The 20,704-nt window shown below is 46.3% G+C and overlaps 1 protein-coding gene across 1 annotated transcript; it reads left to right on the top strand.

The window, feature by feature from the left end:
• Window positions 1-12,374: 12,374 nt before the first annotated feature.
• LOC129328244 (zinc finger protein 883-like) lies at window positions 12,375-20,412 on the top strand. The gene is made up of 3 exons (XM_054977176.1): window positions 12,375-12,432; window positions 12,778-12,904; window positions 16,750-20,412. Exons 1-3 carry the CDS (start codon window positions 12,388-12,390, stop codon window positions 18,288-18,290), a joined length of 1,713 nt encoding a protein of 570 aa, XP_054833151.1. The 5' UTR covers window positions 12,375-12,387; the 3' UTR covers window positions 18,291-20,412.
• The last annotated feature ends 292 nt before the right edge of the window (window positions 20,413-20,704 follow it).

Raw genomic sequence — 20,704 nt, 5'->3', positions numbered from 1 at the left:
GTAGAGAATGGGATACTCCGCTGAGGTCCCGCCCCTTTCCAAACCCCGCCCTCTCCCAGCTCCTCCCCCACCCCAATCTCCAGGAATCCCCAGCTTGGAGCTGGCAACCCGAAATGCCACTAGAGGCAGGGCTGGCTGGACCCAGCACAAACAGCCCGAAAACGGGGCCAGAAGCCCCCCGAGCCTCCCCTGGACGGCAGCCCGAGCAGAAGGGAGAGAAGAGGCGCCCACCACTCGCCTCAGGCTGCCCCGCCGCCATCTTGCGCCTCCTCTCACCTCCGCCCCACCAACGGTCGGTGCCGTCAATCGCCCTTAGTGAAGCAGCCAATCAGACCGCGGTCCGCCACATCCCTTTCGGCGTGATTGGAAGGGACTGAGCCGGGGGCGGGCTTCGCGGAGGAGGCGTGGCTGGGTTGCCGGTTGGCAAGGGAGCGAAGGCTGTCTCCTGACTACCCAAGTTTGGGCGGAAGTGAAGCCGAGCCGCGTTTGGCGCTCTCCTCACTGCCAGGCTGTGTCACTTCCGGCTCCCTTCTGCGTCCTTGTTGGTACACCTCTACACCGCCCTCTTCAGGCACTTGGTTGCATTGAAATGTCGCGGTGGCGCAGAGGTTAGAGAGTCAAACTGGGATGTGGGGACTTGGGCGATCGAATCCCCCATCTGCCCACGGTAGCTGCATTGGTGGATGGTCCTGGGCTTGCGCCATCGCAGCCGATTTATGGCGTCCCTCCTGGGACAAGAGGTCAGCCTTAAGCATAACAAATTTGAGACTTCTGACCAGGGCTTGCTTGAACTAGACAGGTTGGTGCAGCTTTTTGCTTCTTTCCCTTACACTCACCCACCTTTACCTGTACTGGAGTCCCCCTCCTTCCCTTCGGCAGCATCTCAGTTCTTCCTTCCCAAGCTTCTAACAGCCTTCTCTTTCACCTGTTTCTTCTTCTCTCCCCTTTCCCAGCTTCCTTCCCTCCCATCTTTTACCTTTTTTCACTCCCTCCCCCGCTTTGACAGAAACCAAAGCTTGGAAGGCTCATCAGCAATACTGTTGTGGTTGCCTAGCAAACAGCATGATGGCCCTTGAGATCTCAGAACGTTTTAGCAGCATGCACTGCCATTGGCTCTAGTAACTGCCTAAACCGGGGTACAACTGGGTAGTGCAATATTGCATTGCTTCCATTCCTTCTTGGAGGGCAGCAAACAGAACGTGTTTCTATAAAGTGGCTGGTCTTCCCCTTGGCTTTTTGGATTTCATCTAGTCTCCTATGCAGTTTAACATGTGCATGAAACCACTGGGTGAAATTTGAGTTCAGGTTACTCATTTTGTGGGTGATGCATACCCTCTTTCTCTTTTTCATTAGATACTTAGGACTCTGTGGGTTTGTTAAGCCCCTTCCTTGTGTCAGCGGCCCATTGGAAGAGGCTGTTATTTATTCCAGACTATGTGGATATAGTGGAGGGGAGGGGAACCTAGATAATACTAGAATAGGTAAATAACCTACATTGTATGGGCTTTTTCCCCCTGTGGGGGCTCATACAAAGTTGCTCTAGCCAAGGGTGCCTTTTACCAGGTTAGGCTGTATCAATTTCTGGAGAAATCTGAGCTGGCCATTGTTAAGCATATGTTGGTAACTTCCAGACTGGGTTAATGTTAACATTCTATGTGGAGGTACTTTTCAGAAGTCCTTATAAACTGAAACAGGCACACAAGGCTCCAGTGTTAACAAGGGCTAGCTGGGGTGAATCTATTACACCTATTGTGATCCAGTGCAAGGGACGGGGCCTTCTTTGTGATTGCACCTCGACTGTAGCCGCTCTCTCTTCATGGGATTACCTGGTACTAGACTGGAATTTTATGCACCACAGTATTTCTTTTCTCCTGTGAATTTTAAAGTTTTTTTCTCTCCCCTTACAGTAACAATTTAGTGATTTTATTGTTTATTTTTTATATGCAGGGATTACCTTGTCTGGATTTAGTCCCTTCTCCTTTAGCCCGCTGACCTCGCCACCCATGCAGCTACCCAGGACACAGACAGCCACTTCCTGGGGCTCAATTAATAAAATAGAAGGTTGAGTGTTATACAGTGATATCCTAAGTAATGGGCTTAGATTGGAGTAATGCTGCTTAGGATTTCGTTGATAGTGATTTTTTTGCCCCACCCTATAATTGTAATGTCTGCTTCAAATGCTTTTTACTCAGAAAGAAGGGCTGTATTGTAAGGAAGTGGTCTCAGAGGGATGCTGTACCTACTGTGTGCCATCTGTTACTCTGGGTATGATCCTAGTGGGTATTTCTATGTTGTTTCATATGTCCGGCTTAGAACTGACTGTGCTCCGTTTCAGCATTTCTTCCACTCTGTATTGGAGTTCTGCTGGTTTTAAATGTTTGCAAATTGGCATTTATAGACCCATTACATTGCTTATTGAAATTTCCTTGAAATTGACTGTACTAACGCATACTGTCATAGATCCAGAGGAGTTAGCCGTGTTAGTCTGTAGTAGCAAAATCAAAGAGTCCAGTAGCACCTGTGGATTTTACATCTCATTGGACTTGAGCCACCACCATAAGACTGCCTTGTGACTTCCTCTTTAGTATATCCCCATTGTGGGTCTGTTTCGGACATTTATATTATGACTTGGACAACTGAATTGTATTAACTATATTTATTGTATTCATTGCATGTTATTTATTTGCACTTTGCACTTTGCACGTTTGCACTATTGCAACATTTATATAAAAGTCAGCATTAATTGCATATTTCCGGACTTGTTGCTTGTACTCCTCACTATCCGGTTTTCTCCCCTTGTTTGGCTTAGTCTGTAGTAGCAAAATCAAAGAGTCCAGTAGCACCTTTAAGGCTAACCAACTTTATTGTAGCATAAGCTTTCGAGAATCACAGATGCATGCATCTGACGAACTGTGATTCTCGAAAGCTTATGCTACAATAAAGTTGGTTAGTCTTAAAGGTGCTACTGGACTCTTTTTGAAGTCACACTGTGTAATCCACCTTGAGTCTCAGTGATAAAAGGCCGGCTATAAAGGCCATGGAGGGGTGGTTGAAACAGAGTTGGCTGAGACTGAATCCATCAAAGAGGTCCTGTGCCTGGGAAAGGGCAATCCAAGAGCGGGGTGCCAACTCCCAGCTCTTGATAGCGTGCCTTTAACACTGGCATCAACCATGAAGAGCTTGGGCGTGAGTCTGGATGTCTATGGAGGCCCAAATCATGAATGTTGCCAGACTGGCATTCCTCCAACTGTGCCAGGTCAGGAAACTGCCCCCTTTCTCTCTTGCCTGGACCTAGCCACACATTAATCCAGCCTCTACACTGGATTAATGTAAGTCACTCTATGCAGCACTGCCCTTGAGACTGACCCAGAGATTACAGCTGGCCCAGAATGCAGCAGCATGGGCACTTATGGGTACCCCACTGACAGCACAAATTCAACCGGTGCTCCGCCAGCCACACTGGCTCCAGGTGGAGTACCGGATCTGTTTCAAGGTTACAGTATTAACTTTTAAGGCCCTTCGTGGTCTGAGACCGACATGTCACTGGTCATCCCTGGCCCAAAAGATGTCCGGCTGTCCTTGACTGGACCCAGGGCTTTTTCCGCTGTGGCATTTGCCTGGCGGAGCTCTCTGCCGGGTGACATCCACGCCCTGTGGGACCTACTACAGTTCCACAGGGCACATAAGACAGAGATGTTCCACCAGGCTTATGGTTGAGGTCAGCAATGCCATATCCAGTAAAAGGCAAGTTCTGTCCCCTTATGGAGGGCAGAAATATTTTGGACTATTTTAATGCTTTTATTCTGACTCTGACTCAATTTTTACTTGTCTGTGGGTTACATTATGTATATTTTATGCGGTTATAATTGTATTAGAAATGTTGTACACTCATCTGCTGTTAGATATTATAATCACATTACACTATCTCTTATCCTCTAGACTATACTAGTGTTAATGTAAGCTGATTCACAATATTGTATTTTATAGCAGCCTTGTATTTGTAATGTAATGTTCTAAAATAAAAACAAAATTTAAAAAGAAAAAAAGAAATGTTGTACACCGCCCTGCACCCAATTAAGGGGGAGGGCGGTTTAGAAATCTAATAAAATTAAATTTAAAAAAATAAAAAGTAAACAAATAAAATTAATTGGGGGCGGGGGGGGGCTGCTCAGCCCTTGAACCAGGATGTGGTCTTGAGGACCCCATAGGAGGGCTGTCTTTGGAAACTTCTGAGGGCTTCTGTAGGAAAAGCGTCCCGCTAGGGTTGCTACCTCCAGGTCAGGAAATTCCTGGAGATGGAATCTGGGGAGGGGAGGCAGCTCGGCAGGGATTTCATCCCAAAGAGTCCACCCTCTGAAGGAGCCATTTTCTTCAAGGAGCTCGTTCAGGGTTGCCAGCCTCCAGGTAGTGGCTGGAAATCTCCCGGAATTACAACTAGTCTCCAGGCCACAGAGATCAGTTCACCTGGATAAAATGGCTACTTTGGGGGGGGGGTGGACTCTATGGAATTATGCCGTGCCAAGGTCCCTCCCAAGCCCCACTTTCTCCAGGTTTCACCCCCTAGATCTCCAGGAATTTCCCAACTTGAAGTTGGCAACTCTAAGCTCATTTGTGTAGCCTGGATATCAGTTGAAATTCCAGGAAATCTCCAGGTCCCACTTGGAAGTTGGCAACCTTCCCTGCTCAGGTAGCTATAATATATGGCATGCACACACCGCCTCTGTGCTGAAGAAAATCCTTTCCGCCCCCCAGTTTTCAGCCTTGCACCCTCCGTCTCTGTTAGCAGAAAGGTGGACTGTCAGGGACAGGAGACGGGCGAGTGTTGTCCCCCTTCCCTTAGCAGCAAGCACTGCAAAGGGAGCTTTCCTCTTTCTGGTGCTTCCACTCTTCCTGGTACCCATTTACCCCGCTTTTCAAAAAAACTCATCATGCAATACAGCTAGGTGCAGAACTGCAACAATTTGAAGCACTCAGTAAAAAAAGAAATACGTTCTAGATCCTGCTCAGATCCAGAAAGGCTTTGCATCTCGGTCTTCTAAGAGTTAAATCCACAGAGCTGGACTTCCAAGGAGAGAAAGGGGGTGGAGGTGCAGGCATTTCCTTCCTCCCTGACCTCATCCATCCATCTATCCTCCGCCGCTGCAAAATGGATTCTGCATTTTCTTTGGGGAAAGTTCACGCTTTTCCCCTGCTGCAAAGTCCGTGAGGTAAACATGGAAGTTGAGCGAAGTGGGGAGAAAAAATTGCTTGGGGAGACGCCAGAGGGTTTGGCCAACAAAGAGATCCCCAACCAGTCCAGGAGGGGCTCCCTTCCCCTCCCTTCCTGGATGCCTCTCTTGGGTGGGTCTTTCCAAACAGGGTCCAAAACAGGGGGGGCTGCTGCTTGGGATCCATCTCCCCCCCCATGCAATTTAACATCCGCATAGAAGGGCTGGGAGGGGTCATGCAGGGGTTTCGAGATGACACTTGGCTCTCCACTTGCTTAGCAGCGGAGTCTGCTGGGTCTGTGGAACTCCTGTAAAGATGGTGATGGGGTGGGTGAGGACCAATAAACTGAACCTCAATCCAGACAAGACTGAGGTGCGTTGGTCAAGGGCGAAGTGGCTTGAGGACTGAGGAATCAGCCTGGTCTAGCAGGGGTCGCACTCGCCCTGAACAGCAGAATTCGAATCCAGGGGCACTTTAAAGACCTTCAAGATTGTCAGGGTATAAGCTTTTAACAGTGCAATCCTAAACAGGTTTACTCCAGTCTACGCCCATTAAAATCAATGGGCTTAGATCAAGGGTAACTTTGTTTAGGATTGCACTGGAAAACTCCCTTCAGACATCAAAATGGCTATCGGCAGAAGAGTGTTTTGACTCTTAAACGCTCATACCCTGAAAACCTTGTTGGTCTCTAAGGTGCCACTGGACCCAAATCTTGCTGTTTAACTGCGGACCAACCCACCCGAAACTCCCCTGAAGTAGCGGGTTCATAGCAAGGGGAGAAGGTTTGCGGGATCCTGACTTACAGTTAGAGATTCAAGTTTCTTCCAAAGTTTCTTTGTGAGCTTCAGCTGGTGTGCACAGCTACAGCCCATCCTCAGAAACCTTGAACTGGCCGCCACGAGCCATGCTGGGATTACATCCAGGTCAGACTACTGCCGTGTTCTCTTTGTGGGGCTGCCTTTGTCTGGAAAGTTCAGCTGGTCTAAAATGCGTCAGCCAAGCTGTGGTCCGAGACAGGACTTCAGGGATCGTGTCCCCTCAGTACTGAAAGAGCTCCAGTGGTTGGCTGTCTGTTTCCGGGACCCATTCAAAATGTCGATTCTTACTTTGAAGGCCTTAAAAGGCTTGAGGCCAGGGTCCCTCCCACCCTCCCACCCATTCATATCTGCCTCACAAGCCCTGCTCTCTGTGCCCCTGCCTTCAGAGGTGACAGATAGGACTATTTCAGCAGTGGCGCTTTGCTTATGGTTGCCTGGTGCTTATGTTTATTTATGTATTTATTTACAAAATTTGTACCCTGCCTTTCTGCCTTCATCAGCCAAACATTTCTGTTCACCCAGGAGATCCATCCCTCTCTTCCTTCCTCCCTCCCTCCCTCCCTCTATTTCATGCCATTTATAGTCTGCCTTTCTCAGACTCAAGGCGGATTACATAGTGCAGTTAGTATCAAGGCCATTTCAATAAACAATGCCATAGGTATATAAAAGTGAATTTGCAAGACGTATAAGCAGAAATCAGTACAGAGTTGATGACATGTTGAATCACAGCACAAGCCATTCTAACATACAACACAGAACTACCCAGCAGGATCATACGTAAAGCAATAGATAGTACATAGTAGCACACAGTAGTGAAGTCTATGGTCCCTATCACTTTAGTGAAGCACCTCTATGGAACCACCTCTTTACAGTTCAGCCCCCCTATCTTGTAACACCATTTTTAGTGTGTGTTTTTAGTCTGAAAACTGTTATTTTAAGCCATTTGGTTTAATTAATAACTTTTAATGTCTTGTGTTTTTATTAGGTTGTATGTTGTAAGCTGCCTCAGCCTGGAGAGCTGGCATTTAAAAATTCTCAATAAACAAATCAATAATACGGGGTGTTATAAATTTGGCCATTTTATTTTCAATCCCTTTCTTAATAATTCCCAGCATGGAGTTTGCCTTTTTCGATTGGTGTCGCACGTTGAGTCGACATATTAAGCGAGCTGTCCACTACAACGCCTAGATGAATTTCCTCGTCAGTTTCTGCCAGTTCAGACCCCATCAGCATATACAAAGTGAGTGATTCTCGGCCATGTGAACCTTTCAGATTCAGATAAAAGAAGCCTCTAATATTTCTCCGACTCTTTTCCTACAGAGCGACGCCTTGGATGCTATCTAGTTTTATCCTCTCTTGCCCATTTGACGGGAGATTGTCCTATCCTGCTCACAGATCACCTTCTTGGCTTTACAGGGCTTAGTAGCTCCACCCATTTTGGCCCATAAGTGTTCTAAATACAGAAAAAAGAAACAGGAAGAGCAAAGAGCAGCAAGGAGATCTTTTAGCCTTTGTTGAGATTGTGCAGGAGCACAGATACAAGACTGAATATCCAGATTCGGTGGGGACCAAAGCAGAAACACACCATGATGCCCTTTACGGTTTGAAGAGTCGACGTTGGGGGGGAAATCTGTGGAGGAGATTCTGAGCAAAGACACGGCCAGTTCTGATGCACACAGTGCCAGCCTTTCAGGTGGTTTCCCCCTACCAAGAGGTTGAGGGGCCCAGAAAAATCTGCAGCAGATTCCAAGATATTTGGCTAAAGCCCCAAAGATGCACCAAGAAACAGTCTGGTGATTTTGGAGCTGTTCCTGACCATCCAACCCCCAGCGATGGAGAGCTGGGTCAAGGCATGTGGGCCGGAGACTTGTTCCCAGGCAGTGGCCCTGGTAGAAGGCTTCCTCCTGAGCCAGGCAGAGAACGTGAAGCGGGAGGAACAGGTGAGAGCAGAATATATGAAAGGCTGTCCTAAAACTTCCACCTCCCAACCTGCCCAGTGTTCTCAGGTAATCCTCCTAAAAATATCCCATCTTCATCCTCGGGCTTTTATGGTACCGTTCCTTTCCTGTATGCCATTTCAGAGGCCATCAGAAGGGGCTGTTCATTTCTCTGACGCCGAGGAGGCTCCATCAGATGTCAAGCAGAGGCCGACGCTCAACGGGATAATGGAAGAGGAGAACGGAGGTGCTGTGTCGCTGGGTGAGTTTAATGTGTGTATTATGTGCTGTCAAGTTGCTTCCGACTTAATGCAATCCTATGAATTGACAACCTCTTGACTAGGTCTGAACTCCTGACGGTTTTGGTCTCAGCTTCACTGAGAAACTACACTCAGGCCCTCTCACCACATTAAGGTAGTTTAGATGGGCAGCTATGTGGGTCTGCTCTGCAGTAGAACAGCCAGATTTGAGTCCAGTGGCATCTTAGAGACCAACAAGATTTCCAGAGTATAAGTTTCCGAGAGTCAGCGCTCCCTTCTTCAGATATGCTCCAAAGCTCATAACTCTGAAAATCTTGTTGGTCTCTAAGGTGCCACTGGACTAGAAACCACATTAAGGTGCGTATCTAAGAGAGGAAAGGATTCGTGAGGTGTATGTCAAACAGGCCTCTTTCTCTTGAAGAAGCCTGAAGTTTGTGGGCTGTAAGTATACCCAGTTGCTTCAACCGTTCCTTGTAGGGCTTGTTTTACAGACCCCGCCCCTCTCTCCTTATTGCCTTCTTCTGAACCCATTTATTTATCTACATCTTTCTTCAAATGTAGCTTTAAAGACCCAAGAAAAATTTCCAGGGTAGCAGCATTTGAGAGTCAAAACGCACTTTCGGTGCTATCTTAAGAAGAGTTACTCTGGTCTGCGCCCATTGAAATCAATGGGCTTAGACGGGCGTAACTCTGTTTAGGATTGCACTATTTGTCAGTTAAATCTGGTGAGGTGAGGTTTGACTCATGAATGCTTATGGCCTGGGAAATTTTGTTGGCCTGGACTCAAATGTTGTTCTGCTACTGCAGACTAATGCAGCTGAGAGCCAGTTTGGTGTAGTGATTAAGAACGGGAGGACTCTAATCTGGAGAACCAGGTTTGATTCCCCACTCCTCCGTTTGAAGCCAGCTGGGTGACCTTGGGCCAGTCACAGCTCTCTGGAGCTCGCTCAGCCCCACCTACCTCACAGGGTGATTGTTGTGGGGATAATAATGACATACTTTGTAAACCGCTCTGAGTGAGTGTTAAGTCATCCTGAAGGGCAGTATATAAATCAAATATTGTGATGATGACGATGATGAGGACTCTCCAGTCCTTCTGGAGAGATTTAAAGGACGGTTGGACAGATTTATGAAGGTTAGGTCTGTCACTGGCTATTGAGGGCCTCTGGATTCAGAGGTGTTGTGCCTCTGATTGGCAAATACGGGGAACCAGTAGGCAGGTGAGTCCTGCTTATGGACTGGGAACTGGGGATCAGTCGGCAGGTAAGCCCTGCTTATGGACTTCCATGTGGCATCTTACTGGGCACTGCGTGACATAGGATGCTGGAGCTGATGGACCATTGCTCAGACCCATCAAGGCCACTCTTGTGTTCTTATGTAACTCATGAAGCTGCCTTATACCGAATCAGGCCCTCGGTCCATCAACGTCAGTCTTGTCTACTCAGATGGGCAGCGTCTGTCCATGGTCGGAGGTAAAGATCGTTCGTATGACCTGATCCTTTTAGCTGGAGATGGCGGAGATTGAACCCGGGACCTGTCACATGCCAAGAAAATGCTCTGCCATTGAGCCATGGCCCCTCCCCAAACATAGCCTGAAATCACATTCGTCTTACTTGCAGCTGTATCACACTGCTGGCTCATGTTCATCTTGCAAAAGCTGGGAATCTCACAAGCTCTTTCATATTTCCCCTTGTCACCATTATGTTCCCCATCCTATTTGGTTCTTCTTGTCTCGGTGCATAACTTTCCATTTGTCTTTGCTAAATTTTATGCAGTTAGTTTCACCCTTCTTTCCAAGATAACCAAGATTGTTTAGAATATTATTTTTGTCTTCTAAGATCCAAGCTATCTGTCCCAGGTTTGAGTCCCTTGCAAATTTGATAAGGATTCCTGCAATCTATTCATCCTGTCCCTCAATAAAAATGTTGAAGAGGCCAAGTACAAACTTCTGGTAGCCCCCTAACCACCACCCCCTCTCTGATCAATGCTATGCTGATGATTAGCACTCTTTGAGTACAGCTCGGCAGGAGCTGTGCACCTGCCTGTTGGGTCTGTCATCTGGTCCACATTTAATGGCAACAGAATATCATGGAACACGTGGCCCGGTAGTTTGCTGAAATCATGGTATATCAATACCACAGCATTCCCACAATCCTCTAAGCTAGGAACCAGATACAACAAGAATAAAAATAATAACCGCGCTTATATACTGTTCTTCTAGACATATTAGTACCCCATTCAGAACAGTGAACAAAGTCAGTGTAGTTACTATCTCCGCAATACAGCTGGTGAGCTGAGGCTGAGAGGAGTGGCTTACCCAGGGCCACCTGCAGAGGTCATGGCAGGAGCGGGAGTCGAAGCAGCAGAGTGCTGATTCACAGCCCAACCACGTAACCAGTATGTTACAGCAATTCTTAGAATACCTCTGCTTTTATACCACTCTTCTAGACAGATTAGTGCCCCTCTCAGAGCAGGGAACAAAGTCAGTGTCATTATTATTACCCCCCACAATACAGCTGGTGAGCTGGGGTTGAGCAGAGTGGCTTACCCAGGGCCACCTGCAGAGGTCATGGCAGGAGTGGGAGTCGAACCAGCAGAGTGCTGATTTGCAACTTAGCCACTACGTTACAGCAGCTCTGATTGAGAATAATCTAACGTTTGGCCGTATCCACACTTGTGGCACCTTGCAAGTCATCCAAGACGATAGCAGAGGTTCCAAAAGAACTTTGGCAAGTTCCTTTAGTACCGTAAATATGTCATTTTTGATTCTTAATTCTCTTTTGATATTTATGCAGCTACAATGGCTTCTTAAATGCTCTCCTTCCTTGGAGGTATTTAAGAAGAGGCAAGATGGGCACCTGGCAGCTGTGATGATTCTACGGCTCAATATGAACATATACAGATCGAGAGAGGGAGGGCAGGGAGGGATGGGCCCGTGCTTGGTCCCTGTGGCCCTTTCTTACATGCTCAGGGTAATGGCAATCACCATTTTGGGATCAGGAAGGAATTCTCCTCCAGACCAGGTTTGGCCAGGGATCCTGGAGGTTTTTTTTGCCTTCCCCTGAGCATACAGCAGGGGTCACTGGGGGAGCAGGGGGTGGGAGGCTGTGAATTTCTACCATTGTGCAGGGGATTAGACTAGATGACCACTGGGGACCCTTACAGCTCTGTGTTTTGCCTCCCATTTTGGACTCCTTTTCCTGAAAGATTATCTCACCTTGGGCTCCTGGCTGGTGTTTTTTTTTAGATGTTTAAATAATACCTTTCCTAAAGTTCAATGGTATGCATTTTATAACACTAACCTTTAGCTTTACGTAGGAGCAATAATTCCGGTCAGGAAGGGATTGGCCAATTTGTGGGGAAAATCCCAGGAGGCCCCTGCTTTAACCCTGCCAACCCACACAGTGAGGCCCGCAGGGAAGAAAACGGCCCCTGCCTTCAGCCAGCGAGGCTCGCATGGGCACAGTGGCACCCAATGTTTCTTTGCCAACCTGGGCCTGGCATGGCCGGTGAGGAGGAGGAGCCTGTGGCCCTCTCCTTTCTCCTACTGGCTCTGAATCCATCCATCAGGGGCCTGTGAGAAGTTTGCCGTTTCGGCATCTCAGTCATCCCATAATGCCCGTGTCATGTGGCTACTTCCCCCCCCCCCAAAAAAAGTTGTCACCATTTACACCTTGTTGCCCAAGTCTACCATGCTGGTTGGGATCAAGGACAGTTGACACCCGTTTGCTTTCCTTTACCTTTTGAAAGATGATCTTGTGTGATAAATGGATGGATATGAAACAAGGCCTCTCTGGGGGATAGCAAATGAGCGGGTCCTCGATCAAATCAAGCCTGAATTCACCCTAGAAGCTAAAATGACTAAACAGAGGCTATCGTACTTTGGTCGCATCGTGATTCTCTAATGCTAGGAAAAACTGATGGCAGTAGGAAAACGGGAAGACCCAAAACGAGATGGCTGGACTCAGTCAAAGAAGCTAGTTTGCAAGATCTGAGCAAGTCTGTCAATGATGCTAATTCATAGCGTTGCCCTAAGCTGGAAGCAACTTGACGGCACATCACCCCACACAGAAGAACTGACCTGTGGAACTGGGCCAGGCAGTTACTAGGATAAATGACCTTTCTACCGGCTTTGTTTCCATCACAGGTACTAGAAGGGTGCTGATGAGTCATTCTGCTCCAGGTGTTGCTTCGGTGTTATCAGTCCAGGTAGGAAAGAGATCCTTTGGAGGCGGGTGGTTGACACCTCTGATGCTTCTGCCCCTGCATATCTCCCGGGGGCTATTTATGAAATATATCCTACCATTTCCAGTGTCCCAAGGCAGTTTACGCCATATGATTAGGACAGTCAAACCCCAGCTTCCCAGCTTAATCAAATGCAATAAAATCTCTCTTTCCACTTGGTTCTCACAAATCTGCCCCCTCGGGGGGGCTTTGCGTGCCCTGAATGCAGCTTTGGATGTGGGAAGGGAACTCCTCACCACCTCAGCTTCGTTGCCTCTTTTGATCCGTTACATTACACGCGTGGAGAACATGGTTCCTCCTTCTTTTCAGGGGCTGGTGACCTTCGAGGATGTGTCTGTGGATTTCTCGGAGGAGGAGTGGGCGCTGCTGGATCCGGCCCAAAGGGCTCTGCACTGGGAAGTCATGGCGGAGAATTATGGGATGGTGGTTTCTCTAGGTAGGCCTTTTCTTTTCTTGCACGAGTTACTGCTGCTTTTAGTAAGGGTGCTTGTGCTGCAGGGATAATATTCGGGTGGGGAAATTCCGGGGGTTTGGGGGGTGGAGCCTGGGGTGGGCGGGGTTTGGGGAGGGGAGGGACCTCAGTGGAGTATAGAGCCCATAGAGTCCACCCTCCAAAGGAACCATTTTCTCCGGGGGAACTGATCTCTGGAGATCAGTTGTAATTCTAGGAGATCTCTAGTCCCCACCTGGTGCTCTTGTTATAGTACTACAGATTAAAGCACATTATACTAAAGCAATACATAATGTGTTCTAGTGAACTTCTGAACTCTGCGTGAACTCTGTTGTAGTTTTTTTTTTCTCATTTATTTTCTCACTTATAAGTTGACCATTTATTAAAAGTAGTGGACAGTATCTAGATTCATGTCCTCCAGTCATAGAATGGACAAGTGCTGATGATCTTCTCGTGTAACGCTTCCTGTCATTTTTCAAAGATTTACAGTTTTATTTTGCAAGTTGGATATAACGTCACTTTCTGGCTAATTAGAATGTATTGCAATAGAAAATATAAATATTTGATTAAGCATTAAACCAATCATAGTTTATCTATTCTGTCACATGACAAAGATCTTCGATTTTTGCATAAGATAACCTATAAAAATGCCAATTCAGTTAGTATGACAGAGTTTTGATTGGAAGAAATCTCCTGAGGACCTAGGTGAGAATTTTACCATTGCTATCGCAATCTTAATGTATTTCATGGAATCTTTGATTGTTTTAAACTTAAAGAGTTAATTAGGAAATGTTAGCAGACCTAATTCAGATTGCTTTTCTGTGTTCCATCTTTGGGCCAAACTACAAGTGACGAATGACACTTGAACAGCAAGTGTATTCCTCCCTGTTCACTTGCCCTCCACTTGCTCTCCACTCGATCCACTTGCCGTTCAAGTGTCATTCGTCACTTGTAGCTTGGCCCTTTATAGGATTTATATTAGTAATCATATACGTTTTGATATCTTGTTTCTTTAAGAAGACTAGAGTGTATTTCAATGAAAAAGAAAGAAAGAAACTTTAGAAGGCCTCTGTGTATCTTGATAGGGAAAAGTTTTGCAAGAAGAACCCTATAAATAATTTTGTACTGATATAAACAGCACTGTTTTTAAAAAGCAAGTTCTATTTTGCAGGTCTTAACTAAGTGCTGAAAGCTGTCCAAGAGTAAAGATAAATCTTTAGTCTGAGACAGTGGAAGTCTTAGTGAGACGTGGATAAAAGTCCACTACACTCTAAGTCCCTTTGGCTAGGCATCATTTCCCCCCCCCCCCCCTTCATGATCCTAGCCTTGTAGGCCTTAAGGAAGCCAGAGTTAAATTTTCCAGAAGGCCTGGCTGCCAATTCCCCTGCTGGCCTATATTTCCCAACATCTTTCCAAGCTTTTAGGATAGGACTAAGGGGAAATGGAGGGGAAAGGAAAACCAGTCGTCACCAAGGAGGCTGGGCCTCAGATGTCATATAAGGCCCTCCTGAAGGGGGAAGGCATTCTTCTCTCTGGAGCTGTGGAGCAGAAAAGCGGCTACCAGCAGCTACCACCTTCTCATCCAGGGAAGGTGGATTGGACCCAGGAAGGGCCAGGTGTCATTGGGACCAGGGTAGGGTTGCCAGGTCCAGGATGGGAAATTCCTGGAGATTTGGGGGGGTGGAACCTGGAGAGGGCGGGGTTTGGGGAGGGAAGGGGCCTCAGTGGGATATGATGCCATAGAGTTCAGAGCAGCCATTTTCTCCAGGGGAATTGGTTTCTGTTGCCTGGCGAGCAGTTGTAATTCCAGGAGATCTCCCAACTGGAGGCTGGCAAACTTAAGTCAGGCTGCCATGTTAGGAGGTTTTATGCATTGATCTTGCCCCCCGTGGCCTTGGTCTCTCATATCTGCAGAAGCTCAGGGGAGCTTCATTCATTTGGTTCGGGCCTTCTGCAGATGCCACCCTGCAGTTGAGCAAAATGGGTTGCTGCCCATACAAGTGCATTCTCTGTGGTGGCCCCCACCTTGGGGAATGGCCTGCCTGAAGAGGTCAGGAAGGCTTCTGCTCTTTCAGCTTTCTGAAAATTATGCAGAACTGAATTATTCAGGAGGGCTCTGCTGAAAGAAAGGGCTCAGAGAGACCCTTTGGTAAAGGGACAGGAACTGTAGACTGTACTACTGGGCACTGTCTGGTGATGTAGATATGCTTCTACTTTCTGCATTGTTTAGTGTGTCATGTCAAATTACTTATGTTTTGTTTCAGTGGTGTTTCATCACTGTATTTGGAATTATGCTTATTTGACTATTGTATTGGTCAGATGCCTGATCATCTGACGAAGAGAACTTGATTCTCGAAAGCTTATGCTATAATAAAATTGGTTAGTCTTAAAGGTGCTACTGGACTCTTTTTGATTTTGCTACTACAGACTAACACGGCTAACTCCTCTGGATCTATGACTATTGTATTGTTTATTGACTGTCCCAGCTGTTGATCCCATTGACTTACACCTTGTAATCTGCCTTGAGTCTCAGTAAGAAAGATGAACTATAAATAATATGTGGTAGGGTATGAGCTTTTGGGAGCCACAGTTCACTTCTTCAGATACACTGAAGAAGTGACCTGTGGCTCACAAAAGTTCCTACTCTACCACAAACATAACAAAGTTACCTACCTTTGTCAATAAACAAGTGGGTTTTACTTTGCCTGGGTTCTTATGCTTCAAGCTGTCAAGTAGAGGTTCTCTGCTTTGAAAGGTGAAGGAACTTTGGGTTCTCCCTTTTTGAACTCCCAGACCAGAGTAGTGCAGCCATAAAGCCCTTGCCAGATCCTGGACTGAAGGGGGCAGGAAGGAATGAAGGGGTTGTGTGAAGCTAGAGTGCTCCTGGGAGTCCACATGAGGCCCCTGACCTATATGTGTGTGTGTGTGTGTGTGTGTGTGTGTGTGTGTTACGTGCTGTCAAGCCACCTCTGACCTATGGTGGCCCTATGAATGAAAGACCTCCAGAATGTCCTATCTTTAACAGACTTGCTCAGATCTTGCAAACTGGAGGACGTGGCTTCTTTTATTGAGTCAAGCCATTTCGTTTTAGGTCTTCCTCTTCTCCTATTGCCTTCCACTTTTCCTAGCATTATTGGGTCACATCTTGTCTTCTCATGATGCAACTCAAGTATGATAGCCTCAGTTCTGTCATTTTAGGGAGAATCCAGGCTTGATGTCACTCAAAAGTGACCTCTTGGCCTCTTGGCTGGAAGAACTGCTGATAACTTTTGTGTCGAGAAATATTTTTAACCTTTCTGAAAGGATCCAGAGGCTATGAGTTCTCCTGGCAAACTTTAATTCTGGCTAAATTTCAGCCATGTGACCTTCAAGTTGCTTTGTCATAGGAGAAACCTAAGAATAGCTTAGGGGGGAACTCTGTAAACTGTGAAAGGGTTCCTAATCTGGAACAGGAAAAAATAGATAATTTCCAACTAAAATGTGGGTCAAATGTAATCATCTTTCCTTTATTATCTACTCTGATTAGATAGAAACAGGTCTTCCCCAAACCTGCTGTTTGAGACTTTTGAACAGAAGATGCCAGGGACTTAACTCGGGTCTGACAAAGGTGTTGCTCTACCTCCAATGAGATCTGGGTCTCTGTGTCTTGAGTCCAATATTCTTTGTATATTACTCCACACTGGGTATCCAGCAGTCTCATTAACACATGGTAGCATCTCCTCCCATGCTGTCTTTGCCACTCTGTTATTCGCTTTAGAAGTTAACTGGTTTTTTCCCCTAAACGGAAGGACCATTTCCTACTAATATGGTTTCTGTCTGTATTCTTACAGAGAAGGAGAGACAGAGCAATGGAGAAGAGCAGGAAAATTGCTCCAAAGCTAACCAGGAGTGGAGAATGGAATCCATTTATTCTGAAGATGTGAAGTTGGCTGGAGTTCAAGAACAAAGCCATGAAGGAAAGAAGAGAAACGAGTCCCTTCAATGTGCAGATGTCTTAACAGGCTCATCGAATCTTAGCCAACAACACAGAACGAAAAATGGGCAGAAACTGTGTAGGAAGAGCTCCAGTCTGAGCAAAGGTTTGCCTACAGAGGAAAATCTTCAAAGAAGCTCAGAGTGCACCAAGAGCATCAGGAAGGAAGACAGCCTGGGATACCATCAAATAATTAAAGCTGGAGAAAAAACATTTACCTGCTTAGAGTGCGGGAAGATATTCAGAAAGAAAGACCGTCTTACTTACCATCTAAGAATTCACTCTGGGGAAAAACCATATACCTGTTCGGAGTGTGGAAAGAGCTTCAGAAAGAAGGACCACCTCATTTCTCATGAAGGAATCCACAAAGGGGAGAAGCCCTATCAGTGCTCAGAGTGTGGGAAAAGCTTCAGGAAAAAGGACCACCTCGCTTCCCATCAAGGAATCCACAAAGGGGAGAAACCATATAAATGCCCAGAGTGTGGGAAAAGTTTCAGAAAGAAAGAATACCTTGCTGGCCATCAAAGAGTTCACACAGGGGAAAAACCACATAAATGCCCTGACTGTGGAAAAGGTTTCAGTGACCGCTCAGGCCTTGCCTCCCATCAAGTAATCCACACAGGAGAGAAACCCTATACATGCTCAAAGTGTGGGAAGAGCTTTAGTCGCAGCAGAAACCTTATTTCTCATCAGAGAAGCCACACAGGGGAGAAGCCATATGAATGCTCCGAATGCGGAAAGATCTTCACTAACATTTCAGGCCTTACCTACCATCAAAGAATTCACACAGGAGAGAAACCATATATATGCCTAGAATGTGGGAAAAGCTTCTGCCTCAGTTCAGGCCTTGCTTACCATCAAAGAATTCACACGGGAGAGAAACCGTATATATGCTCAGAATGTGGGAAAAGCTTCAGTAACATTTCAGGCTTTACTTACCATCAACGAATTCACACTGGAGAAAAACCATTTACGTGCTCAGAATGTGGAAAGAGCTTCAGAAATAAGGGCCACCTTACGACCCATAAAAGAATCCACACTGGAGAGAAACCTTATAAATGCTTAGAATGTGGAAGAACTTTCAGACGCATCACAAATCTCACATCCCATCTTGGAATCCACTTAGGGGAGAAACCTTATACGTGCTTAGAGTGCGGAAAGAGCTTCAGGTTGAAGGACTTCCTTACTAGCCATCAAAGAATCCATACAGGTGAAAAACCATATAAATGTTTAGAATGTGGGAAAAGCTTCAGTGACAGCTCAGGTCTTACTTACCATAAAAGAAGTCATACAGGAGAAAAACCACATACATGCTCAAAATGTGGGAAAAGCTTCAGAAATAAAGATCAACTTACTCACCATCAAAGAATCCATACAGAGGAAAACCCATTTCAGTGATTAGATTCATGGAAAGAGTTTTAGTTGGAGTGCTTGGCAACTAAACAAAATGATCCACAATAGGAAGAAAACATATGAATACATGGACTGTGAAAAAAGCTTCTATTGGAATGAGCCCCTTATTTCTGAGCAAGGGGTACATGGGAGAAACTGTATAAATGGTGTGAAAAGAGTTTCTCTCAGAGGCAGGTCTTGCTGGCCATCAAGAGATCTACACTTGGTTGATTTCAATGCTAAGAGTTTCGGGGGGGGGGGGGGAAGCCACAGCTCAGGCTTTACTTACTATAGTAAAAAACTATAGAAATGTCCCAAATGTGGAAAAGGTTTTAGCCAGGAGGACTTACAGGTTATGGGAGATGACATAATTGACACATTAATGAAATCAAAGAATTCCCATAGTGGAGAATATTGTCTACTCTGATGGCAGCAGGTCGTCATATCAAAAGATCCATCGCCAGAAGAAAATATAGGAAGAATGCCAGAGGTATTTTCCTCACCAATCTGACCCAGAAACATCTACACAGCAAAGAAACTCTATAGTTCTGTCCTTCCAAAGGGCTGCATGCCACTTTAGATGTACAGAAGAAACCCAGTTCTTTCGGCTGTGTCTTCTGAGCCCCGCATTTAGAAGAAGAACTGGCTAGTTACTAAGGCTTGTGCTAGCAGAAATGCATTGTGGCTAGCCAAGTTGGCATGTTTGTTTCCTTTTTGCTGAGCATGCCTTGGAGGCTTAAGGCATTTTTGGGGATACTTGTTTTTTGGGGAATACGCACAGAGTTGGAAGGAGCAGACAGTCAACCGCACAGATGGCACAGGCTGCCCAAAAGAAGGCGTGGCCCTGGGGAGGCCCAGCAAGGCGCCTCCTTCTAGCCATCCGCAAAAGTCAGATGGGTTCTCCCTCAGTCTGTGCCTTGGCCTTTGGCTCATTCCAGAAATATCTTTCAGTCTAAGCATTTAGGGAAGCATATTTAACTAACTCTGGAAAAGGCAGTTTCAGGTGGGTAGCCGTGTTGGTCTGCACTAAAAGAGCAAAGATCCTTAGAAAGCCAGTGACCTCTTAGTCACTGTGCTGTGTCTATTTCTGGGGCTGCTCCTTTTAGGAGAGTATCTAATTCCCAGGTGCTGTCCCACATGCGGATGCTTACATGCACACATTGGGGGCACTTGAGAACAAAACAGATAGTTCTGCAAACTTGCCAGAGGTTTGCAGATTTGCAAAAACATCTGAAACTCGAAGGATAAACGGGTGGGTTTAAATCCCTCCCACAAATAACATTTCATGTCTGCACTGGCACAATTGGGCCAGACAATCAGGCAGGTGAAAAGGCGAATGAGCAAGCATGTGTCTGTGAGGGGACAGGATAAATGCAGAAGCTTATGCGGTGGTAACCAGATGACATAGAGCAACCCCAGAGTAGGCCCACCAGGAGCAATTAGGTCCCAGTCGGGACCTTTGCAGCCCTCTAACCTCCTAGGTTGGAGGGGAGCCACTACTGTCTCCCAAAATGTGATCTGGCTTAGCAGGAATCATCACTTCCCCTCCCCATTCCAAGTCGTAAAAGCTGAAGACAGGCAGGCATGGGAATCATGGGTGCCCCCCCTCCCCCATGCCAAGCTGATGGCTCTGGAGGCAGTTCAGTACAGGAGTCATTGCTGTGTTGTCATCATCCCCCATATCGAGCTGGCAATATTGGAGGTGGGTGGGGTATGCAAGAGTTGTTGCTGCCCCCCAGCTGCCAACCAAGGAGGTGTGGGGGCTGCCTGATATTGTGAATAAGACCCATATTCTTTATATCAGCTGAGTAGCTTTTACTGTCATGGGCTGTAGTCTACCCTTGCAATTTAGCCATATCGAGCTTTATCTTCAAATGTTCTTGTGAGCCATTATTTTATTTTAACCTGTGTGTGCGCGTGCCTGTATATACAAAATATATTTAGTTTTAGGTGGGTAGCCATGTTTGTCTGCAGTAGAACAGCAGTATTTGAGTCCAGTGGCACCCTGGAGACCAAAAAGATTTCCAGGGCATAAACTTTCAAGAGTCAGAGCTCCCTTCTTCAGATCTATGTATGTTTGTGTCTGTTTTAGTGTTTACTTGTGTGTTGCAAGGCTTTGTCATTTCTGGAAAATATTATCCAGCAATACATTAAGGGACACACTGTGTAAATCACAGGTGGGTTTTTTTTTTAAAAAAAGAGGTCATCTTGTACTATGCTGTTTCAAATAAAGAGCATTGTGTCGTGACTCGTGAGCTCGTTTTCTTTCATCGTACTTTTGCAGACATGGACACAAGAGCTGCCTTTGATCAGTATTTCCCAACGGTGCAGTTGTTCTGCTTTCTGCTTCGACTCTGATATATCCCCTGCTAGATCTCATAGAATCATAGAGTTGGAAGGGGCCATACAGACCATCTAGT

This window comes from Eublepharis macularius, chromosome 4 (assembly GCF_028583425.1).
Source record: "Eublepharis macularius isolate TG4126 chromosome 4, MPM_Emac_v1.0, whole genome shotgun sequence".
Classification (NCBI taxonomy): domain Eukaryota; kingdom Metazoa; phylum Chordata; class Lepidosauria; order Squamata; family Eublepharidae; genus Eublepharis; species Eublepharis macularius.
Note: the sequence above shows the minus strand (reverse complement) of the source record. Positions and strands in the feature narration are given on the sequence as shown.